Source organism: Perca flavescens, chromosome 20 (assembly GCF_004354835.1).
Source record: "Perca flavescens isolate YP-PL-M2 chromosome 20, PFLA_1.0, whole genome shotgun sequence".
In the NCBI taxonomy this organism is placed as follows: domain Eukaryota; kingdom Metazoa; phylum Chordata; class Actinopteri; order Perciformes; family Percidae; genus Perca; species Perca flavescens.
In genome coordinates this window covers 7772734-7793976 of record NC_041350.1, presented here as the reverse complement: position 1 = coordinate 7793976, position 21243 = coordinate 7772734, and the positions used below count along the sequence as shown (strand labels likewise).

Genomic DNA, 21243 nt, shown 5'->3' with positions numbered 1-21243 from the left:
TGATAGAAAAACCCAGATGAAAATAAAAATGACTTTGTTTTAATTTTCTATTCGCTCCTCTGGTCCTTCTCTCTACTGTTACAGTAGTCCCATTTCATGCTGAGGGTCCAAGACTTTGTGATGCACATCCAGTTCACCACAGCCGAGGCAAATCGTCTTGGCATTTAGTTCTTTTGATAGAGAGGTAAATCCACTTTGAATTTCTCATCTTTCTTTTCCCTCCGTCTCTCCGAGGCACTCTCATGTGCCCTGTAGATGGGGAAATTATTCCCTCTGCACAATCCAAGATTCGTTGTTGTTTTGAGAATGGAACAATATTTCAAATACAGTTAGACACTGTCAGAGATTTCAGATGATGGCCAGGAATCTATCAATTTGAGTGTCTTTTATCACATAATTACTTAGACAGTATTCACATGGATGAACTTCATGCAATACCCAAAGTTAGATTCCCTCTGCCTCTAAACTCATGTCATGTTCCTTTAGTTCCTGATATAGATTTATTGGCCATGAACCTCACAGTTCGACCCACTCAAACTGTGCTTTCCATCACCCACTCAGAGCTCTCAAAAGTGGGCTTCTCGTCCTCACTGTCATCATACTGCAGCAGCATTCCATTAACAGACAGGCTGCGCTTAGTCCAGATGTTACTGATCCTGCGAGGGTAGCTGCTGCGACACTGTGCAGCCCCCACATGACCCATGTCAAACGAGTGACTCCTCTTGGGCTTACCCTGCTGGGGCACCCCTAATAGACGTCCCAGCATGGTGGTGGACTCGGCCCGCCCGAGCAGGGGTTCTTTATCGGACAGGGGTAACATAGCCACCGTCATCACAGCATTGGATGTGGTGGGGGGGGCTGAAGCCCCATGGTGGTCCCTCGCTACCCCTTGCAGCTCCAGTGAGGTGAAGGCCCCTAAAAGGTGGTCCAGGTTTGGCCGTAATTTGGGGCCATGCCTGTGCCTCCTGAACTTGCTGCTGGGCAGGGTGCTGCATTCGCTGCCTTGCATGTTGTATCGGTCACCAGCCCCCCTTCCTGTTTGGCTGTCTAATGAGTTAGAAGAGGATGAGGATGAAGAGAGACTGCTCTGGAGGGATCCACACTTGAACTCTACCATTTCCTCACTCATGACCACTACTGTGGATTTGACCTGTGGCGGGGCACCGTTGAACCTGTTCAACCCGCCATTGGTCTGTGAGTATGTGTTGCTCACAGTGGGTAATTTATTAGTCTGGGTGCCACTGGTCACCTTATACCGCACCATGAGGATGATGATGAACACCAGCAGCGTGGCCACAATGATGCCACCGATGACCAGGATCATGGTGCCGCCCAGGAAGCCACTGTGGAGAGACTGGCACTGCGGGTAGTCCTCAGTGGTAATGAACTGGACACAGCCGACGATGTTGGTGGCAGTAAGGGTGGTGGCAGTGTCATCCCAGATGGCTAGGACACACAGGTCATACTGCATCCCTGGGACAAGATTTGTGACTACGAAGGCTCTGTTAGTCATTGGAATCATCCTGACAAAAGACAGAAAGATACAGCATTAAGAATACAGAGTTCAATACAATGATCAAGAGCTGTGTTAGAAGCAACACTGGCTTAGTCTGTTATGCTGGGGCAGATCAAAGAAATTGCCAACATGAAGCATGCTAAGTAGCTATTTATATGCACAGAGTAATCCAGAAAGATTACTTCATTGGTCCCTGTACATCCCATTTGATATGCATGAAGCTATAGCAATGAGATAAGTATTCAATGGCCACTTTTTAAATATTGTTTTGGCTGAATGTAATTTCTTGTACAATCCATTTAACGAGTATTCAGTTGTTGCAAATGACTCCGTTATTATTCCAGATGTTTAAATATGACTAATTATCTAAGCCACATTGCTTGAGACTGAAATAAAAGTCCATCTGCAGTATGTTAATTCTCGAAGATGTATCGCCAATCAATGAAATGATGACAGCCAGTGATAGAACCTTTCATCTAACAAACTCATCCGTCGATGTAGACTGCAGAGACATACACATGCACAACACTGGAGCGGTCATATAATACCATGATACATGTAAGATTTAAATACCTTCTCATAATATTTCCTTTATATAAAAAGCACTCTGAATAGCCATTTCTTGAGCATTTTTCATTAAACCAAGAGTGCTGAATAGTTGGGTCAACAACTAATCCATGAAGCTTCATTTGGACATCATTAACTGCAAGCAGAATGTAATGCTAGCAGAATGAAACATAATTTAGAGGTTAAGCTTAAGTGAACAGTTTGCAGAAATACTGTATACACACCCCATTACGTTCATGTACATATTGGACGAATTCGATAATATTGATTTTTGTCCATTGCCAATGTTCAGTGCCACAGCAGGAATAATGTGTGGTGAGGTCAGGGTGCTGGATCAATTTGTAGCACATCCAACTTTTGTCCTGTCACATAATTTAAAAATTTGCCTAACCATACTGTAGTTGCAAAACGCAGATATTTTTTCAAAATGTTAGCGTTGAATGTATTTTAGTTTTTTTCCGAATCGTCCAGTTTAGGCTTGGGCGATCGCTTAGATTTTCATATTGTCCAATCGTGGTTACTCGAGAATGCCGATAGGTGATCTGATCGCCAGACTGACAGACAGGCTAATTTGAATTTTTGAGTCATTTCCGGTTGATAATGCTTCTGTTTTGCTGATAGCTTGTTGCTTCGGTAGCTCGAAGCAGTTCATTTTGTCATATTCTTCATTACAGCGGCTAATAATTTGCTTTACATTTAAACCTATATTAGTTCACACCAGCACTTATAGCTCTCTCCTTTTAGCGACTTTTGCCCACAGTTGTAAGAAGCATAGCCCATCAGGTGTCAGATATATGGAAAAGAGACTGCAAACTTTTGTAAATAACATTAAGAATTTAAAATTCACTCATCACTTGTGCTGATTAACGGGGCTTAGTGGGCGTAATTGCTACTCCACCAGTTTCTAGACATTATTTTTTAGATCCGATAGTAAATTTGCTTTAATATTGGCCTAGGAAAAAACAATAATCACTTCAATCGTCGATATACGATCTGATGGCCAACTGGCACAAGCATAATCCAGGGAGCAGATCCTTTGATTGGACATGCTAACATTTTAGAAAATCTTTACTGAACAGTAATCCACTAAATACTGTATATCAGTGATTCCCAACCAGGGATACCTGTACCCTCAGGGGGTACTACTGCAATTGCCAGGCAGGTTATATGCTACCCAGCCTAAGAGTAGTCCAATATCCACTTTTTTTAAAAGCTATTTTTGCTTTTATAAAACATGGAGTAACAATCAAGGGCTGTTGAATACTGTAACTGTGGGTAGACAATGGCCCTTGAAGACTCTTTACCATATGTGTAGTTATCTACAAATAGATTTCTCAGTCATCTATCCATTGTTGGCTTGCTGTTCTCTTATAGTACATTCATCAATGTCTTTGTACCCTCTGAATCGCCTTCACCACAGAGCCCAGACACCAGTGGGGCTGCAGTCCATTATTCATAATTGCCTTTTTCCATAACTAGGAAGAAGCTGCGTTGGCTCACATGTTTGAGAGAACTCATGCATATTTCTCCTCCCCCACGTGGCTCTGATTGATTTTTAATCATGCCATTGCTGTAGTGCGGGTAGTGCCCTGGGAAACTGTCAGCCAACCAGAGGAGAGAAGTAGGTATGCATGTGCGAGCAGTGAAGTCATACCAAAATCATTTCAAAAACAGTAGTTGGCCTATCTGTGCAGTTATCGTTTCCTTGCAGCTCCTAATTTGTTTTTTGAAATGCAAAAGAACTGCACAGCAATTATTACATAAGAGTTCATGAATCTATTGCGTTTGATCATTTTCTCCTGTATATAAATAACATTGTGTGCACCGATGCATGACTTAGAAAGCATTTTAAAGCATTAAATCACATACCGTGCAATTTGGAAAGTGTAAAGTAATGACTCTTGACTAACAACAACATCAGAACTGCCATCAAAATTATCCCTTTTCAGGGACATAATTTAGCTGCTGCAAATCAATGAATAGGTGAAAAAGTACAGTTTATAAAGTACACACCAGTGTTTTGTTTGCAATTTTGTTGACATTAGATAACATTTATGAATGGCATTTACAAATATTTCAGATCAGTCATCTGACGTTTCCATCACCGGGAAAAAAGGTACTAAAAGTTCATATTGGTCTTTTTTTATGGCATGGCAATCTGGTACAGCAAGCTGTGTGCAAACAAGGAAATCAGATAAACACCTTATTGAATTCGCAGGGATGGTGAGTTGCATTCACAGTGTTTGAACAAAGTAATATCTTTCTTCAATATTGTGTACAGTTCTAATATTATATTCTCAGCTAATAATCAGACTTCTCTCATTGTGTCAATTATTTTTCATTAAACCGCTCTTGCTGGAATGCACAGTACAGGTAAATTGTGTAGGGCTTTTGCACAGAATAAGATATTGGATGAGTTGTTGCTAAAGGGATTCACCATCAATTGTCAGTGTTGGAGGAAGCATGAAGTTGCACAAAATTCCTGTAACTACTATCCACAACATACATATGATTCATATTCAGACTCTTATATACGTATACAATTATATTTGTTTGTTCTCTCAGCAAAGAACAACATATTAACATTTAACATCTTCCTCAAAATGCATTTAATGGTAAATGGAGAGGCTCTTTTCTATATTTCCAGCTAAATTATAAATATTATATTATATTGTCACTATTTTCACTGTCTCATCTGACATAGGAAATTGATTTCACAGAGCCCATAGCTCTCCAACTGCAGTCCCCAAGCCTAAACCTTATGGACTTGAGCAGCTTAGAAAGGATACACTAAAATGAGGGTCTGTAATCCTTTTTCTTCTTGGATTTCTAATTAATGGTTCAGGGCAAGGATTTCACTCTGCGTTTCACTATTCTTAAAAATGTGCCCTCACTGTTCATTTTATTGGTGAAAGAAATTGTCAATGTGAAAGAAAAAAGAAAAATCTCAAGAAGGATTAAGAAAAATGAATGCTGATCTCCGAGTAACACTTCAAAGAAATTGACTGTCTCAAGTACTTAGCCAGCAAACAATTAGCAATTGACTGAAGAAGCTGAGCAGCTAGTGTTCTGAAGTTAAAGATTATACCTCTGGCCTAATTTACCACTTTGACCAGAAAGGTCTCAGCTCTTACTTGGATATAATTGAATGTCATTCATCCTACTTACCTGTAAATGAGGACTTCATCTTCAGAACAATTGTACTGAAGCTGATACATTTTGACCTTTGGAGTTGATTTGCTAACAGTCCACTTGACCAGAGCAGAGATGGCAGTCACTTCTGATACAGACACCACCTTCTCTGGTAGAGGTTTAGGCTCCCCTTTACTGGTCTTGGTAGAGCTAGTTATGTCCGAAAGCCCCGACTTGGACTGCGTGGTACGGTTTGTACCATTACTCAGATGGGGGAGTTGAATGATTGACAGTTCAATAGAGGCTGTAGATTCCCCAGCAGCGTTGGCAGCTATGCAAGTAAAGATCCCGTAATCCTTGGATGTGGTGATCGTAATGTCCAGGGTGCCATTTTCGTATACCGTTGCTCGGGAGGAGTTGCTGATCAAACGGTCATCAGGAGCAATCCAATGCACAGTTGGCATTGGATCCCCGACTGCTTTGCAGCGTAGGCTAGCCGTTTGACCTTCCAGCACTAGTAACTTGTGTGTATGCTGTGTGATCAGAGGGGGCTCACAAACAAACTCTTCCTCACGAACAGACCAAAAGTAGCGGCCCTTTAGACTAGCAGGAGAAGCACAGGTTTCCATATCATCCTCCCGCTCCAGCCTTCGAAGCCAAAGGACTTCACAGTTGCAGTGCAATGGGTTTCCACCAAAGCTTAGAGAAAGTGGAGGTGCATAAGGAGTGCTCATCACTACGTAGCTCTGCGAGCGTGCAAAGATGGGGTCCGGAGGGAGCTTCTGGAGACGGTTGGAGGTGAGGTCCAAGCGGGCCAGTTTATCTAGATCTATGAAAGTCCCCTCGGAAATGAAGGAGATGAGGTTATGATCCAGACTCATCTGATGGAGGTTGACCATCTTGCGGATGGCTTCCCAAGGCACACTGCGCAAGTTGTTATAAGACAAATCCAGATCCTCCAGTGTCACTAACACGTCGTCAAAGGCTGTGTTGGAGATCTGACTCAGCTGATTGTTGTTGAGGATCAGGTGCTGCAGGTTTACCAGCCCTCGGAGGTCATCCGGTCCCAGCTCGGTCAACCGGTTACTGTCGAGGTGCAGGGATCTCAGGGTCTCCAGGTCAATGAAAGAGAAAGGCTGGATAGTGCTGATGGTGTTGCGGGACAAGGTGAGATCAACCAGACCTGACATGTTGGCAAAGTCCTGAGTGGTGACCTTCAGGATGAAGTTGCCGCCCAGCCGGAGCTCCACAGTTCGCCGGTCAATGTCCAGTGGGACGAAGAGCAGGCCTTTGGAGGGGCACAGAGTCCCCAGAGACTCTGAGAGGTTCTGGCAGACACAGTATTTGGGACATGCATGGACCATCGTAACTGCGGTTCCCAGAAGCAGGAGACTGATGACCACTTTGTCCATGTTAGTTCATAGAAAGGGGACCTACACAAAACAGAGAAAACAAGAATCAGTCTGAATTTGAGAAAATGATTAGCGGTGATACAGTATTACCATTTTTCTTGCCTATGTAAAACAAAATTTGGTTGCCTTGAGCTGCGTAATGATTTTAGTGTTTTATGTCTAAGTTCATTACAATACAACAACACAATTCCAAACATCAAAATAGATAAAGATAATCCTCACATCCAGAGACATTTTCCCTTACTCATCCCTCCTATAAAACATAAACACAGCTGCAGATGTTTTGTTTTTGTTTGTGTTTGTGTGTGTGTGTGTGTGTGTGTGTGTGTGTGTGTGGGTGGTAGTGGTAGTAGTAGTAGTAGTAGTAGTAGTAGTAGTAATACCAGTATTGATACAGGTCAGATAAAAGGGAGTCCATGGCGTAAAAACTGTTCACTTGATGAGCTGGTCTGATTTTCATCCTTAAGGATTTTTCACATTAATATTCTCTATTACAACACTCTTCATGTATTTTGCAATGCAAATAAGGTGTTGGAAATCACATGAGGATTCTCTGAATAAAGCCTTGGATTAAACAGCTAAGAAGCTATTTTAATGATGCAAATACTTATAAGCTGTCATTACAGATATGTATGTTATGAATGCAGTGGAAAGTAGATGAAGTGGGGCACATGCATGTACAGTACATGCAGTAAGCAATGGATGACACTGTCTTCTGTATCTCTGTGGATGTCTTTATCCTTTTGTGTTTGTTTTATTTCCCCATCATTTCTGTACCATTTTGGCAAAAGATAACACCGTTTGGGAAAAAAAAAAAAAAGTTCCACAAGCTGCAGGTTTTAGACTCGTCAGACTTGGTTGACGAAATCAGCACGCCTCTATGAACGTCTTAACAGAACCTCACACCTGGCTGACTCCTCTGAATGGATGGACACACTTGGCTTCATCCAACAAACTTTTAATTTCCCCAGACATTTGTATCATTAATTCCTAATACAAGCATAATTTAAAAATCAATTTCAATCTTATTTTTTATTTTACACTAGCTACATTTATTAATGTAAAACTCTGACTAGTCTGCGTGGTTCTTACTAGAATGGGGCGGGACGGTTGTAATGTTTTTATGTTCACTACATGTCTGTGCTATAATTCATCATAATTGTGTAAGATGCTGGTCGCAGCAAGGGGGCTTCTTACCTTCAACTACCTTGTAACACCCCTTCATGTTTAGACTCAACTTTTCAATAACTCATAATTACAGTGCAAGAGGAAATATCTATAACCCCTCTCCTTCTCAATACCAGTTTGTAATTATATCATGAAGTGCCACTACATCAGGACTGTGTGTTACACAGAGATAATTAGAATGAAATGGCAGGATGGAAAAGAAGAAAGTGATTCATGGAGATGCTGCAATAATCATTAAAACTGAATAAATTAATAAATAACAGTGAAGGAAATGACACTTTCACAAACCGTATGTTCATAAAATGAGCTACATTTACGGTGGGATCAAATGCTATTAGGCATTCAACAGTAGGCCTACTTTGCTATTGCTATTTGCTATTAAAAATTTCAATACCATAAAAATGCCATACAGGATTATTATAAATAAAAACAGTCTCAACAGGTACTTGTTGTATGACGGACCTTCCTCCGCAGCGCTATGGAGATACGTCTGGAAATGCGAGACTGGCATGCCCTTGACCCCGTTAAAGTAAAAGAAAATCCAACTGAGGTTCAGGAAAAGATGGATGAATTGCAACGGAAATTAAAAAAAATGCCAAAATGCATTTTGCCCATGTTTGTCCAGTCAATGTCATTACACTGTTTCTAGATGTATCTTTAAGTTCTTATACGTATTTTATGTTATTTGAGCCTGCCCTGTCAAAGACAAATTTCTGTCACTTGTTTTCTTATCTTATCTATCAAGGATCGAGAAAGGAGACCATTAAATCCCTGCTAGAGGATTCACCCTCGACAAAAGTCAAATCGTTTTACCTGAAACAGGAAGTTGCAGACTGTGGATGCCAAGCCTGGTTCAAACACATCATTTTTAGAGTCGCTACAACAACGAAAAAATAAAGATCCACCAAGATTCAGTGAAGTGTGTCTCATGGAACATGACATGGCCATCATGAGGCAGCTTCCATATGACTCACACATAAACAGTGTCAAGCTTTGTGGATCTTGGAGATGGCATTGATGAGACCAGTGTGGCCTTTTTGTTTTTGGTTGTTGGACTGCAAGGCCACTGGTAGACACCCATTGCCTACTTCTTTATTAAGACATTGACTAGACACCCAAAATGTTTTGCTGCAGCATGCCTTTAAGCCACTACATGAGAGAGGTATTAAAGTACCTTGTGTTACAATGGATGGGCATTTATCCAACATTCGCATGTGTGCTACGCTTTAATGCCAGCTCAAGCTGAATTCTATGGAGCCTCTCAAGACATACTTTGCCCACCCATCTAAAGGGGAAATCGTGTTTATGATGATGGACTCATGTCACATTTTGAAACTGGCTAGGTCTAACATGACCATACCACAACAATGCCCTTTATCTACCTCCCTCCTGATGTAGTCAGTTGGATACAGTAAACAATTGTCAGTGGAATGTGACTTACAAAAGCCAGACTGGAACTCATAAAGTAGATTGTGTGATACTAGATACTTGTCAATCTGTTCAAAGATAATCTTTTCCATTATCTTTGACAGACTACACAGAATAGAAACAGGTCTATAGTTTCCATGATCTAATTTACTCCCTTTCTTATAAAGTGGAATCACTCTGGCAAGCTTAAAATCATTGGGGAAATATCCTTGCTCTATAGACATGTTAATGATATGAGTAATACATGGGGTGATAACCTCAGCAGCATCTCTTAAAAATCTAGAAGGAATATTGTCAAAGCCAGTAGCTTTCGAGCTATTTAAATTTTTAAGTTTCTCAAGTACAACTGCCTCTGACACCTTTTCAAAAGAAAAACCATCTGCTTTAACCGCTTGCTGAGAATAAACGTCAATGATGTGACTTTCACCGTACTGCCCTGACTGCTCAGGTAGCTTTTCCACCAGTTTACTAGCAACTGATGAGAAGTAGTTGTTAAAACTATCTGCCACTGTCATCTTTTCTGCTGTAACTTTATTCCCCAGATCAAGAGTTATGCTACTGGTTTTTGTTTTCAACCTGTTGCTGTAGCCAAGCTGCTTGAGGGACTTCCATAATTTACGTGAATCATTTCTATATTCCACAATTTTCTCATTGAAATAGGCCTTTTTAGCATACACCACTAATCTACTAACTTCATTTCTCACCTTTTTGTACTCTGCCCAATTCTGATCATCCTTATTTCTCCTGAATGTGTCATACTTCTTGTTTCTCATCCTAATTGCCTCAAGAATATCATCATTTATCCAGGGTTCTGTCCTCTGTTTAATTCTTACTACTTTAAATTGAGCCAGTTTGTCCACAACTTCTAAAAACATACATTTAAAAGAGCACCATGCTTTATCAACATCAACACTTTCTACTTCTACTCCACTACATTTCAGAGAGAAATATTGTACTTTTTACTCCACTACATTCATCTGACAGCTTTAGTTACTAGCTACTTTACAAATTAAGATTTGTAATGTAGTTTATAAAATATAATGTTTTATCATAAACTAAACTACCCAACAATATATAGGCCTACAAGTCAAGCTGAAATTATTAGACCATTAAACACATTTGCACATGCATTGAGTACTTTTACTTTTAATACTTTAAGGTACATTTTCCTGATGATACTTGCATACTTTTACTTAACCCTTGTGTGGTGTTCATATTTTTGTTACACAGCCAAGGTTCCTGGGTCTGGTGGGCTTTTAAATCAATACAGCCATAACAATTTATGTATAAATAGCTAATAGATGTTTACTTTAGCTCAATTACCAATGATATATACATCATGTTTCATATTTGCCATTTACCCCTGTGAGATCACATTTTTTTGTGAGAAAATAAGGAAATTCAATTATAAAAAAGGTAAAAAAATAGAAAAGATTTTTGATCATTATTGGTACTTATTTCATAGAATTTAATCAGAACAGGTGAAAGTGCTTGAAATCTAACAATTGTTTGTTGGAATAGCAAGTGCAGAAAGACAACATAGTTTCATAGCACCTTCATTTAAATACACTTGGGTCCAGTAGACCCGAACACCTCATATGTAATAGTTATGTGTAGGGGGCGGTGTACCATGTGCAGTTATTGAAAATAAGTTATTTTTTATGTTCTTCACAGAAAATGAGCCAAGGCCAGCAAACATCGAAAATGGGTCCCACACACCCGAACACCACACAAGGGTTAAGTAACATTTTCAATGCAGGACACATACAGTGTGGTAAGTAAAGGATCTGAATACTTTTTCCACCACTGGTTGTTACCGTAAAGTTGGTACAAAATAATATTGGGGGTGATGTCAGCAGAAAAATAGGAATGTAAATCTCATCGCTCTGGTAATTGCAATTTCGACCAAAGAAGTGAGCAAGTCAAAAGGAAAAGACAGAAGAAATGTAAATTGCCAATTTTCATTCATAAATCGACAGCTGTCGACGTTTCTGAGCAGCCCATTATTTGAGACTTCAATCGGCTCTGCAGAAAACTGTGGAAAAAGGTGTTTATTTTACCCAAATAATTGCAGACTTGATGCATACTGTTCGGACCCTCTCAGCACTCTGGAACTAATCCCCACAAGGCGTCATGGTGAGAGCTGTCAGTGATGACGGACAGTTTCTCTCATGGTTTCATTTTAATGGACAGCATTTAGAAACAGCAACTGAAAAGCCCTGCAAACCCACAGAAGCTGCCTTTTTTTATTTTCTTTGGATCTTCCTTTCCCCTGAAAGGAGACAATTGTGTTGGGTAAGCGTTTTAAAAAACTGGGGAAAATATACAAATGTGCAGAAAAGCACATAGTGCTGGCTGGAAGCAGTTGGAAACTTCAGTATAATTTCTAATCCTGCAACAATTTCCCATTTAAGCGTGTGTCGTATGTGGGGAGTTAATGGGGTTGCATCTGTGAAAGCCAGGCAGAGGTGACCTTTCGGGGATAGAAGAGGTTCAGTCAGGAAGAGATCCATGGATGATGTTTAAGGTCCACATCCATTTACTTGTGGCCTTTACAAAGCCTGCGACACCATCTACAATTCAATGTAAGGGACACAGATGCTGCAGAAATACCAACAAGCACACATTCTATGCAGTTAGTGATGACATATAGAACTGTGAAATTCATTATCAACCTATTTGGTAAATGCGACCCTCTGGCTTCTTTAGGTATTGTGCCTGCTTCCATCTCCTCTGTGGAAAATACAGTAAGGTTACTTGGCTTTTCATTTCATGTGTGACATTTAATGCATAGGCCTACTGCTAAAGTTATTTGTAACATGCAATTTAACTTCAAACAATGTAAGCTTCAAACGTTAGCGTGTTCGTCTAAATAGCGCAGCCTACAGTAGAATAATTTCTAAGGCTGAGTAATTTCTAAGGCTGAGGGGCACATCAATATATTATTTTGTGTTATACAGCTAATTCTCACGTTAGCTGATCTATCCTGCTCTTCATTGTATTTGGGAAGTTTACATCTCCAGCCAAACTGAGACCCCAACAGTGTTATATTTTTCCATCTCATGGGTTAGTCCTTATCCTTTAGCTGAAACGTTAACATCCGTTAGCTATCTAGCTACAATTGATGAAAATGTATTTCATTACAGCCGTCAAAAATCGATGCAATGAGCAGCCCACTGTTGTTTGCTAACTGTCTGAACTCCGAGACCCACTTCTTAAAAAAATACTACGAATTTTGATGTTAAATGTGCCACCGTTCTCATTGTTAAAAAAAAACATACTACTACAGGCGGACTAGCCTACCGCCCAGACAATCATCCAGCAGTGCAGTCAAGCCAAGTTCAAGATCAAAGCAGCACTGGACAGGGCTGGCACTGAGTTGGCTGAGATCCAGGAAGGGATTGTTGTGTATGTGTGCTTCTTTTATGGAGCCACTGAGGTCGTTACAAGTGAAATGGCCAGCAGTTGGATGGTGAGTAAAGTTTTTTCGAAGAGACAGCGGGCACAGGCTAGGGATTGGACTTCTGGCGGCGTATGGACTAGCTGTGTGTGAGGTAGCCTCTGCTCACGATAACTCTAATTAATACATTTAATCACCCTAAGATTGCAGTTCATTAATATTTATGTGGCGGATGTTCTGGGGGCTCACAGATCTGGTAAAGCTAATCAGATTTAAAAAGAACTGAGCAAACATGGATCCACCTGACGAGAAACACATGGCTGATCCTGCCAACAACAGAGGATACAGCTGTTTTCCAACCAATTTGAGTGTACCTGGGGCCCAATTATCAGACACCTTTTCTCCCATTTGAGTCCCTATTGCACGACACCGAGTGTTGCTATTCTGAGCCATATGCTTTTGTTTTCTTTTTACATTATTGGCTGAAACATTGTACCTACAGTATCTCTCTTTAGTCTGGCAATGGTTGTCTTTTTATTGTTTTTGTTTTGATTGTTTTTGTTTTTAATGGGGTTTGTGTATGCTTCGGTTTGTGTATATGTCACTTTTTTGTCTGATGAAAATTAAATATAATAGAAAAAGAAAAGATATCAGGCACAATGTGTCCATTGTAGAGCTTCCCCGGAGCTTCTTATTTATTCCCCAGTTATCAGCCTTTAATCAGTTATGTTTATTTACCTGTATATGGTTGATCCTTTCAAAACTAAACTTATACTGTATCCATTGTCAAAATAGCCTAGTGGCTTTTTTGTGTGGAGTGTCTTCTCCTGCCAACTGTGACAAAATTTGTTCTTTCAAACAGCAAAAATTGATTTGAAAATGTTTTGTAACCCAAACCACAATTTTTTTTTCTAATTTTATTGTAAGAGCCATTTTTATTGGTTTGGGTGTAGAACACAAATTGTCCACTGGTGGCACTAGTAGGCATATGAGTGACGTCTATATAGGTGGGAACCTTTCAACAGGTAACTAGGGCTGCTGTTAAGCGAAGGAGCGAAAAACAGTTTTTGACCGCATCAAATCGCTACATTGCGCAACGCTCATGTGGATGATGAAATGTTTGTTGATGGAGCTTGATGGACACATGGTTTCTTGCATATAAAGAACTTTGTGATCAATAAATGCCCAGCAAAACGCAACAATGACTATTGGAGTCAGTGATTTCAATGGCCACTGTCATGACGTCATCTCATGGTGACCGGTATAAAGCTCACAGTTAACTTTTCTTGGCTTAACTTAACTGTCACAGCCGCTAAAATATCACGTGACCGGTTGGCAGTCGTAGTATTTAGTAATACTGTGCATACATTTTCGTAGGATACCACACAAAACCGTTAATGGGAATATGTAAATTAGCTTCACAACATAGCTGCCCCCGTCGGCACCGGAACAATCCCCGAAAATGAAACGTCGTCGATATAGACTATCATGCTTCTACAAACTGCGTGTGACATGAGAGGCCGCAGACTTTTTTAAAACCATGACCACAATGTGGCCCTAACTTTAACCAAGTAGTAGCTTTAAACAAAGAGCACAGCCTATTCCTAACCATAACCACGTTTTTTTCCAGTAGATTACAGGTGCCCTGCCACACGTATTTCATTACTTTGTGGTAATGTCTGAAGTTCTACCATGGACTCTAACATCTTGTGTGGAAAAAATGCCTTGGTTACCTTGTTTCAAGCCATTCTAGCGTGGTATAGAAAGCCTTCAGAAAACTCAGCTCGATTTGTGCCAGTTCTCATTAATATTCAACGAGCTAAGCTGCTTGACTCTGATTGGCTAACAGCTAGCCAATGAGAGCCAGGCTATCAGCATCCTTTACCCAGCGCAACTGGGCGAGCTCATGAATAGTAATGAGCTCAGGAAACATTATGTCAGACTGACCAGCTTTTGTAATTGGCCTGATTTCTCCGCTTATTTCTTGTCAGTGGCGAGAGCTGACAGAGGAGGTAGCTGTTCATTTTCACATTCACGACATAACACACACACATATGGACCTAACATATTTCAAAAAATACAAGAGAAAACAGTTTTGTTTGGCAGGGCACTTTTAAGTTGCCAAAGCTTAGAGGTGGCAGATCAGAAAAACACTGACATGAATCCTATGTGTACTGCCCTATTTTATCATCTGAGGATGAGGATGCATTGGAACCTACCACAACTAAGAAAAAGACAATGACAGGCAGGCATGGCAAAGAGTTTGTCAAAAACAAGGTGTGTTTTGCAAGTACCAGTTTGTTGTACAAGGTTAACCTTCACAGGAACATGACTGCACAGCTGTGTTCCCATCTGTTAGACAAAAACAATCCAAGTGTACTATAAGAACTGTAGGCCCTGAGGGGAGGATGGTCATTCTGATAGCGTCTTCTTCTCTTGGAACAAACAAACCTTCTATCCATCAGTACAAGCATTAATGTGAAAATGGCATGCTGTACTGTAGACCAATGGCGCCTGCGGTATTCTATTTCATTGTACAAACAAAAGCCGTTCCCACGCACGCACATAGACAGTCTATTAAGCAAGCAAACGAAAGAGAGAGACATTCATTCATGTTTTTTTTTGGTGTTTTTTTTTAACCAACGTTACTGATACAACACCACCATAAAACTCTGATACCACACGCATTTCAAATACCAGCCAACAGGCCGGTTTACACAATCATAACTGGAGCTCATATTTGCAGAAGAGTCATGCAGAAGGCCAACTGCACCACACACAGCCAGCTACCCACACAAAAAGACCTACACACACATTTTCACACAATATTCATACTAGTCTTATCTTATCTGAATTTAAAATCCTCCTCCTGACTTACAAAGCTCTAAATGGTCAAGCACCATCATACTTAGAAGAGCTCATAGTACCTTATTGTCCCAATAGAGCACTGCGCTCCCGGAATGCGGGGCTACTTATGGTTCCTAGAGTCTCTGGAAGTAGACTGGGGGCCAGGGCCTTCAGCTATCAGGCACCAGTATTGTGGAACCAGCTCCCAGTCTGGGTTTGAGGAGCAGACACCGTCACCACATTTAAGAGTAAACTGAAAACCCTCCTCTTTGATAAAGCTTATAGTTAGGGAACGAGGAGTTGAAGCGTCCACCTAACCCGGCCCACTGCTTCTCCTCGTAGTCATCAGTTTTATATACTGTATAATTAATAATCTTGCGAGAGTAGAGGGAGGCAGGCCAGTACAGCCCGATCCGGTTGGGGAGAGTTCTAGCCCGACCAGGCACCTCTCTTTAACCTGCCTCTCTTAAGTTATGCTACTACAATTCTAGACTGCCGGGGAGGCTGTTTCTTCCTAAGACACACTGAGCTGCTCTCTCATCTCTACTTGTTACTTTTGTATGCATCCTGTCCCAGAAATGCTTGTTACTAATCTAGCTCTGGGGAGTTTACTCCCCGGAGTCCTTATGTTTTTTCTTGCTGCGTCCTGCTGCATCCGCAGCATCCACCCATGCTCTGCAGCGCCACGTTATATCCCGCAACGCCCTGCTGTGATGTTCATACGCACAGAGTAGTCAGGATCCGTTATAGGAGACTGCACTATTCAGTATGACACGATGTGCCCTGCTATGACATGAACTTCCACGTTAACCTTTGAAGTCACTGTGACTTCTAATGTGACTGTTATCACCACTGTTCATCACGCCCCCAACCGGCCCGTCAGACACCGCCTACCAAGAGTCTGGGTCTGCCGAGGTTTCTTCCTAAAAGGGAGTTTTTTCTTGCCACTGTCGCAATAGCCACTGCTAATGCTTGCTCTTGAGGGAATTACTGTAATTGTTGGGGTTTTGGAATTTATAGAGTGTGGTCTAGACCTACTCTATCTGTAAAGTGTCTCGAGATAACTTTTGTTATGATTTGATACTATAAATAAAATTGAATTGAAAAATTGAATTGAAATTGAATCTGTAGTATGACTTTCATTTAAACTAATATGTCTAAATAAGCCACCGAGGAGCAACGCAGAATAAACCAATGGCCAATGCGCAGTATAACTTTGGATTCCGTGATCCATTTATTCACAGTTCTGTATACACATGCTCACGGCAATGTTCCACTACGAGTCGAAGACGAGAGTAAAGTTCTCTCACTCTCACTAACCGTTTTTTTTAAACTGCGCCACTGCTGTGGACCCAAATGATTTGTTTAGGCGTCAATCTACATTTTACAATTATCTTTCTCTTCTAGTCAGAAATCAAAATATAAGGTTGCAACCGTGAAGACAACCCCAGTACTCCTAGCCCGAGACCATCCTGACTAAGCTCTGCCTCTACCTCAGAGCTGTTTGCAGCTGTGTTCAGCGGCGTAATCTTCCAACACACACATGAAGGATGAGAGTTGGACTCCCCAGCATTACATCTCTTTGCTTTTCTCTTTCCTCTGCTACACTTTGATAAAACGTGTCACAGGATGACAGCTTGGTAAACCCGAGTGCGATGTGTACAATCCACTGATGTCATGTTGCATTATTTGTGGGTGCTGACGCTCAGACACTCAGAACAGTTATCTCTCACTGATATCTGGAGCTGCCGACGCGTATACATTTGCCTCATGCAGCTTTCAACTGACAAACTAACTCCTATTTTACTTTCACATGATTAATCTACCATCTGGCATCATGCATCTTTCAGAAAATTACACGTGGAAATAAATGTGTGCAGTATTTATGAGATGAATCTTAGCAACATGAAAAATCTTGACAAAGGATGGAGATTATCAGAGTGGAAAATGGAAGCAGCACATCATGGCTAAAACCTGACACTTCTCTGGATGATAACCAAGGTAATCTGTCTGTTTAATCACATATACTTCAACACAATATACACAATCATCTGTGTCTGTTGGATAAGAAAGAACTCCCAGAAAGAGTCTTCCTTTCTGGAACAGCGACAGGATAACATCAACCAGCTGTGAGCTTTTCCTTCTGCTACCTTTTCTAAAAAGCTTCTCAGAAAAGGCTTTATGAAATAGATGCAGACTTGTATCAGTCTAGAGCCAATACTGTAGGATAAGTCTGATTGAACAGACTAAGGCTAAGGATAGGCTGTCTATGTGCATTGGTAAAACTTGTTCGTACTGTTTTTTTTGTAGAGATATAATCTGTAAATCCAAAAGGCTGCTCAGATAAACTAATGTTACTATATGTAAAATTGCAATTATTGCCAAAGGTTTTCTGGGTAGTATACAGGTAGGTCATTATCAAGAGCGTTGACACTAGCCTAACCTTTATCGTCTTATTCTTGTGCAACCAAAGTGCTGTGGTTCAACGACAAAAGAGTTGCAAAGTGGAAGGACTTATCATAGGCATCTATAGTTGCAGATGGAAATGACCAAGCACTTCCAAGGATTCAATGGATATAAAACTGTCCCAGTTGAATCATCCGTACGACAGATAAAAAGCCAAAAGGTATAAGCATGATTAAAGTTCAAAGAGTTTATTGTCATATGCACAGACAGAAAGCCTGTTTCCCTGCACAATGAAATTCTTACTTTGCCGCCCACACTAAATGTCATACAGTAAATACAGTATCATACAAAAAATGAATAGCAAAAAGCAATAAAGGAGCAATAAAAGCAATTAAAAGCAATAAAATTAAGGTAGTGCATTTCTTAATAAGAGCAATAAAAAGTGAGGTAAGGCAAGGAAAAACTTGAGGAGACAAGTATACTACAAAGCCGAAAGTGTTTATTCAGAAAGAAGTACTGATTCCCAGAGCTTAACATTACGTTGTGTGCACAACCTATGGCAAGAAGAAGAGGTTTACACTTTGTAGAAACCAGATAATACATTTAGCAACCTAATTAAGATCAATTTTGATCCAACCTAACTTTTCTGTTGCATGGAAGGTACGCATGTTCCACCAAAACAAGTTCCTTCACACCGCCCAAGACGATTGTGATTGGTTTAAAGAAATGCCAATAAATCAGAGCACGTTTTTCTCCCATCCCGGAATGCTGTGTGGACTAGCTAGACCCTCCTCCCTGTGGAGGAAGATCTGGCAATGTGAGACTATTTATAATGTAACACAACTGATCGATCCAAAATGTCCAGAATGTTTAACCATCAAAGAAAACCCACAATAGTTAGTTTGTTTTCCACAAGACATTTGAAAACTCTATAATCACCCTTGAGCTTGCTGGTAAATAAACTTTGTCTTTGACAGTGTTAAAGCCTCTGCAGCCCAGTTTCCAGAGTCATGATATGGTTGACTGGGGCTGTGTAATTGTGTCTGCACATTTTAACAAGATAACTCAGTGAAACCAAGTACACAGTTATATTCTTTGTGGAAGTAAAGTGGCTTTTCGAAGAAGAAATTGAACTTTGACCTGGCAGTTTCTATTTTGTTCTTAAAAGTCTGAGACCCCAGATATCCTTCATCATAACAACAGCGATTGAGAACTCAGTTTGAGTCGGGGCTTTCAAAGTCAGTCGAAGTCAAGACAACTACCCCTCAACCAAATGGATAGAGGAGATTGTTCGTGTTGACAACAATGTCCGTGGGGCATTCTTTGCCCAGTAATGTCAAAGCACTATTGATAGTGCCACATAAAAACAGTTAACATTAATCAATGAGGTAATATTCATAATAATGGAGCACAAGTTTTAAAACTACAGTATCCATAATGCTGTGGGGTGTATGAGTTCAAATGTTGCAATGTTCCAATGGATATACAGAGCTTTTTCTGGGTAACTTTAATACTGAGGAAAACTTAAAAATGTGAGGATTCTCAGGCAAGTTCTGGAGTTATGAAGTGTTTTTTTCAATAATGTATTGATGTTTATTCATAAAGTGTAAGTGGCACTGAATCTGATATTTGTATGTCAGCGTGTTCACATTTGACCGATTTGAGTTATGACTCAGAGAAAAAGTGCCACTTTTGACACAAATTGCACTAAGGATTTTAAAGTATTTTAATTGCCTCCGTGAGCTGCGTCACAGCCATTGCTGATGCCGACTGTGTTTTTGGAACAAAAACAACATGCACCTGTCCCTGGAACAAGTGTCGGAATTGTCTGTATGACATCAACTTAAAAAATGACACCAGACAATTTCACTTTTCCTTTCAAGACTTCTCGTTTTTGAAGTACCACCACAAAGATATTTGAGTCTTCATATTTCAGAATAGGAAGGTCTGTGTTTGCTGTGTCTCAGCATTTCATTTTAGTGCTACATGTACACATCTGCACACAGGCTGCCATGTCAACAGTTCTGCAACATCATACCAATTGCTTGGTATGAGAGGGAATATGTAAAGGTTACGTGTGAACTAACGATGAACACAACATTGTTTCATTGTTCGTCTCTGATACTTTCTTTCATCAAATGAGACATCTGCCTCTTTAACAAGCTGTCATAGTAGAAAAGGTTAGACATATTAAGACTGTGTAACCCCTTCATTCCTCTGCTTTACCATTGTCTTGTGCTAATTACATACATGCCTCTGACATCCAACTGCAAACACACATTGTCTCACACCCGCTGATTAATTGAATCAGACTTCACAACCCTGTGTGGTATTTGATGAAAGCCCCCCGCACACAATAATGAATGCCAGCGCAGGGGGGGAGGTCTCCACAGCCCAAAACAAGATCAAATTAATTGATGCTGCTTGAGGCCGGCAGTTAATATAAAATTGATTTTATTTTTTTAAACTATTGCCGACCTAATTAACCTTTATCCCATTAGACTGTGTCTATTTATCTTTGTTGTTTTGCCTGCCATAATATTTCGCTTGTTGTGGCTGTCCCTGAATGCACCTCATTCCTTAAATGTCTCCAATGCTTCTTATCAATTTCCTGCAGAAATGACATGATACTGTTTTGTAAAGTGTTAAGGTCAGAGAAGTGATTTGGGGATGCCAGCGCCCATCGGATGAAAAATAAAGAATTAAAAATAAGTTAATAAGAAATTAAGATACATGAGTTGACAAAATCTAAGGTTAATGGCAAAGTAAGAAGAAGCTTCGTCGTGATGATATTACAACGTGCACTGGCAGTCTCTGAAGCCTGATATGAGCTTAATTCATATTCAACTGCAAATATGCCAGTCGAGGTAGGCTGAATCATCTGAGCAGAGCAGGTTGCACTGAATTGTCAAGGGGGCTATTCTGCAGTATAGATGTGCCAGAGAAATGATTAAGATGTGGATCATGCAGATGGAGAATCAGACTTTGAGAGGGTTTTATTTTATTTTCAACCACCACGATGATGTAGGTAGCTCAAACCATCTGGAGATTGTCACATGTTGACTGAACACTTGGTGTTACTCTACCTCAGTAATGCAATTAGCTGGAACTAGATGGTGTGAAATTGTTGGTCATTGGCATTTCAGTATAGTCACACTTGAGTTTCTGTTTTAATTAATCTGATCATTTCACTGAATGTTTGACTCTAAGCAAACTGCCTTATTGTAAAGTGCATTTTACAAAATCATCTTAAATCCTTATCCACCATGTTTTCTGGTTATGGTGTCAATTTTAAAATTCTTCCCCACACTATTTTCTGAAATGGCTTCGGATGATTTTCTCTCATT

General features: G+C 40.3%; 1 protein-coding gene across 1 annotated transcript in view; it reads right to left on the bottom strand.

Moving 5' to 3' along the window:
* Window positions 1–494: 494 nt before the first annotated feature.
* The window catches only part of LOC114547098 (leucine-rich repeat and fibronectin type-III domain-containing protein 2), a 145788-nt gene continuing 125039 nt past the window's right edge, over window positions 495–21243 (bottom strand). The window contains exons 4-5 of the mRNA XM_028566328.1: window positions 5252–6648; window positions 495–1523 (exon numbers count right to left, since the gene is read on the bottom strand). Of these exons, the coding sequence (XP_028422129.1) occupies window positions 533–1523; window positions 5252–6627 (2367 nt within the window). The 5' untranslated portion in view covers window positions 6628–6648 and the 3' untranslated portion in view covers window positions 495–532. The remainder of the gene's footprint in view (window positions 1524–5251; window positions 6649–21243) is intronic.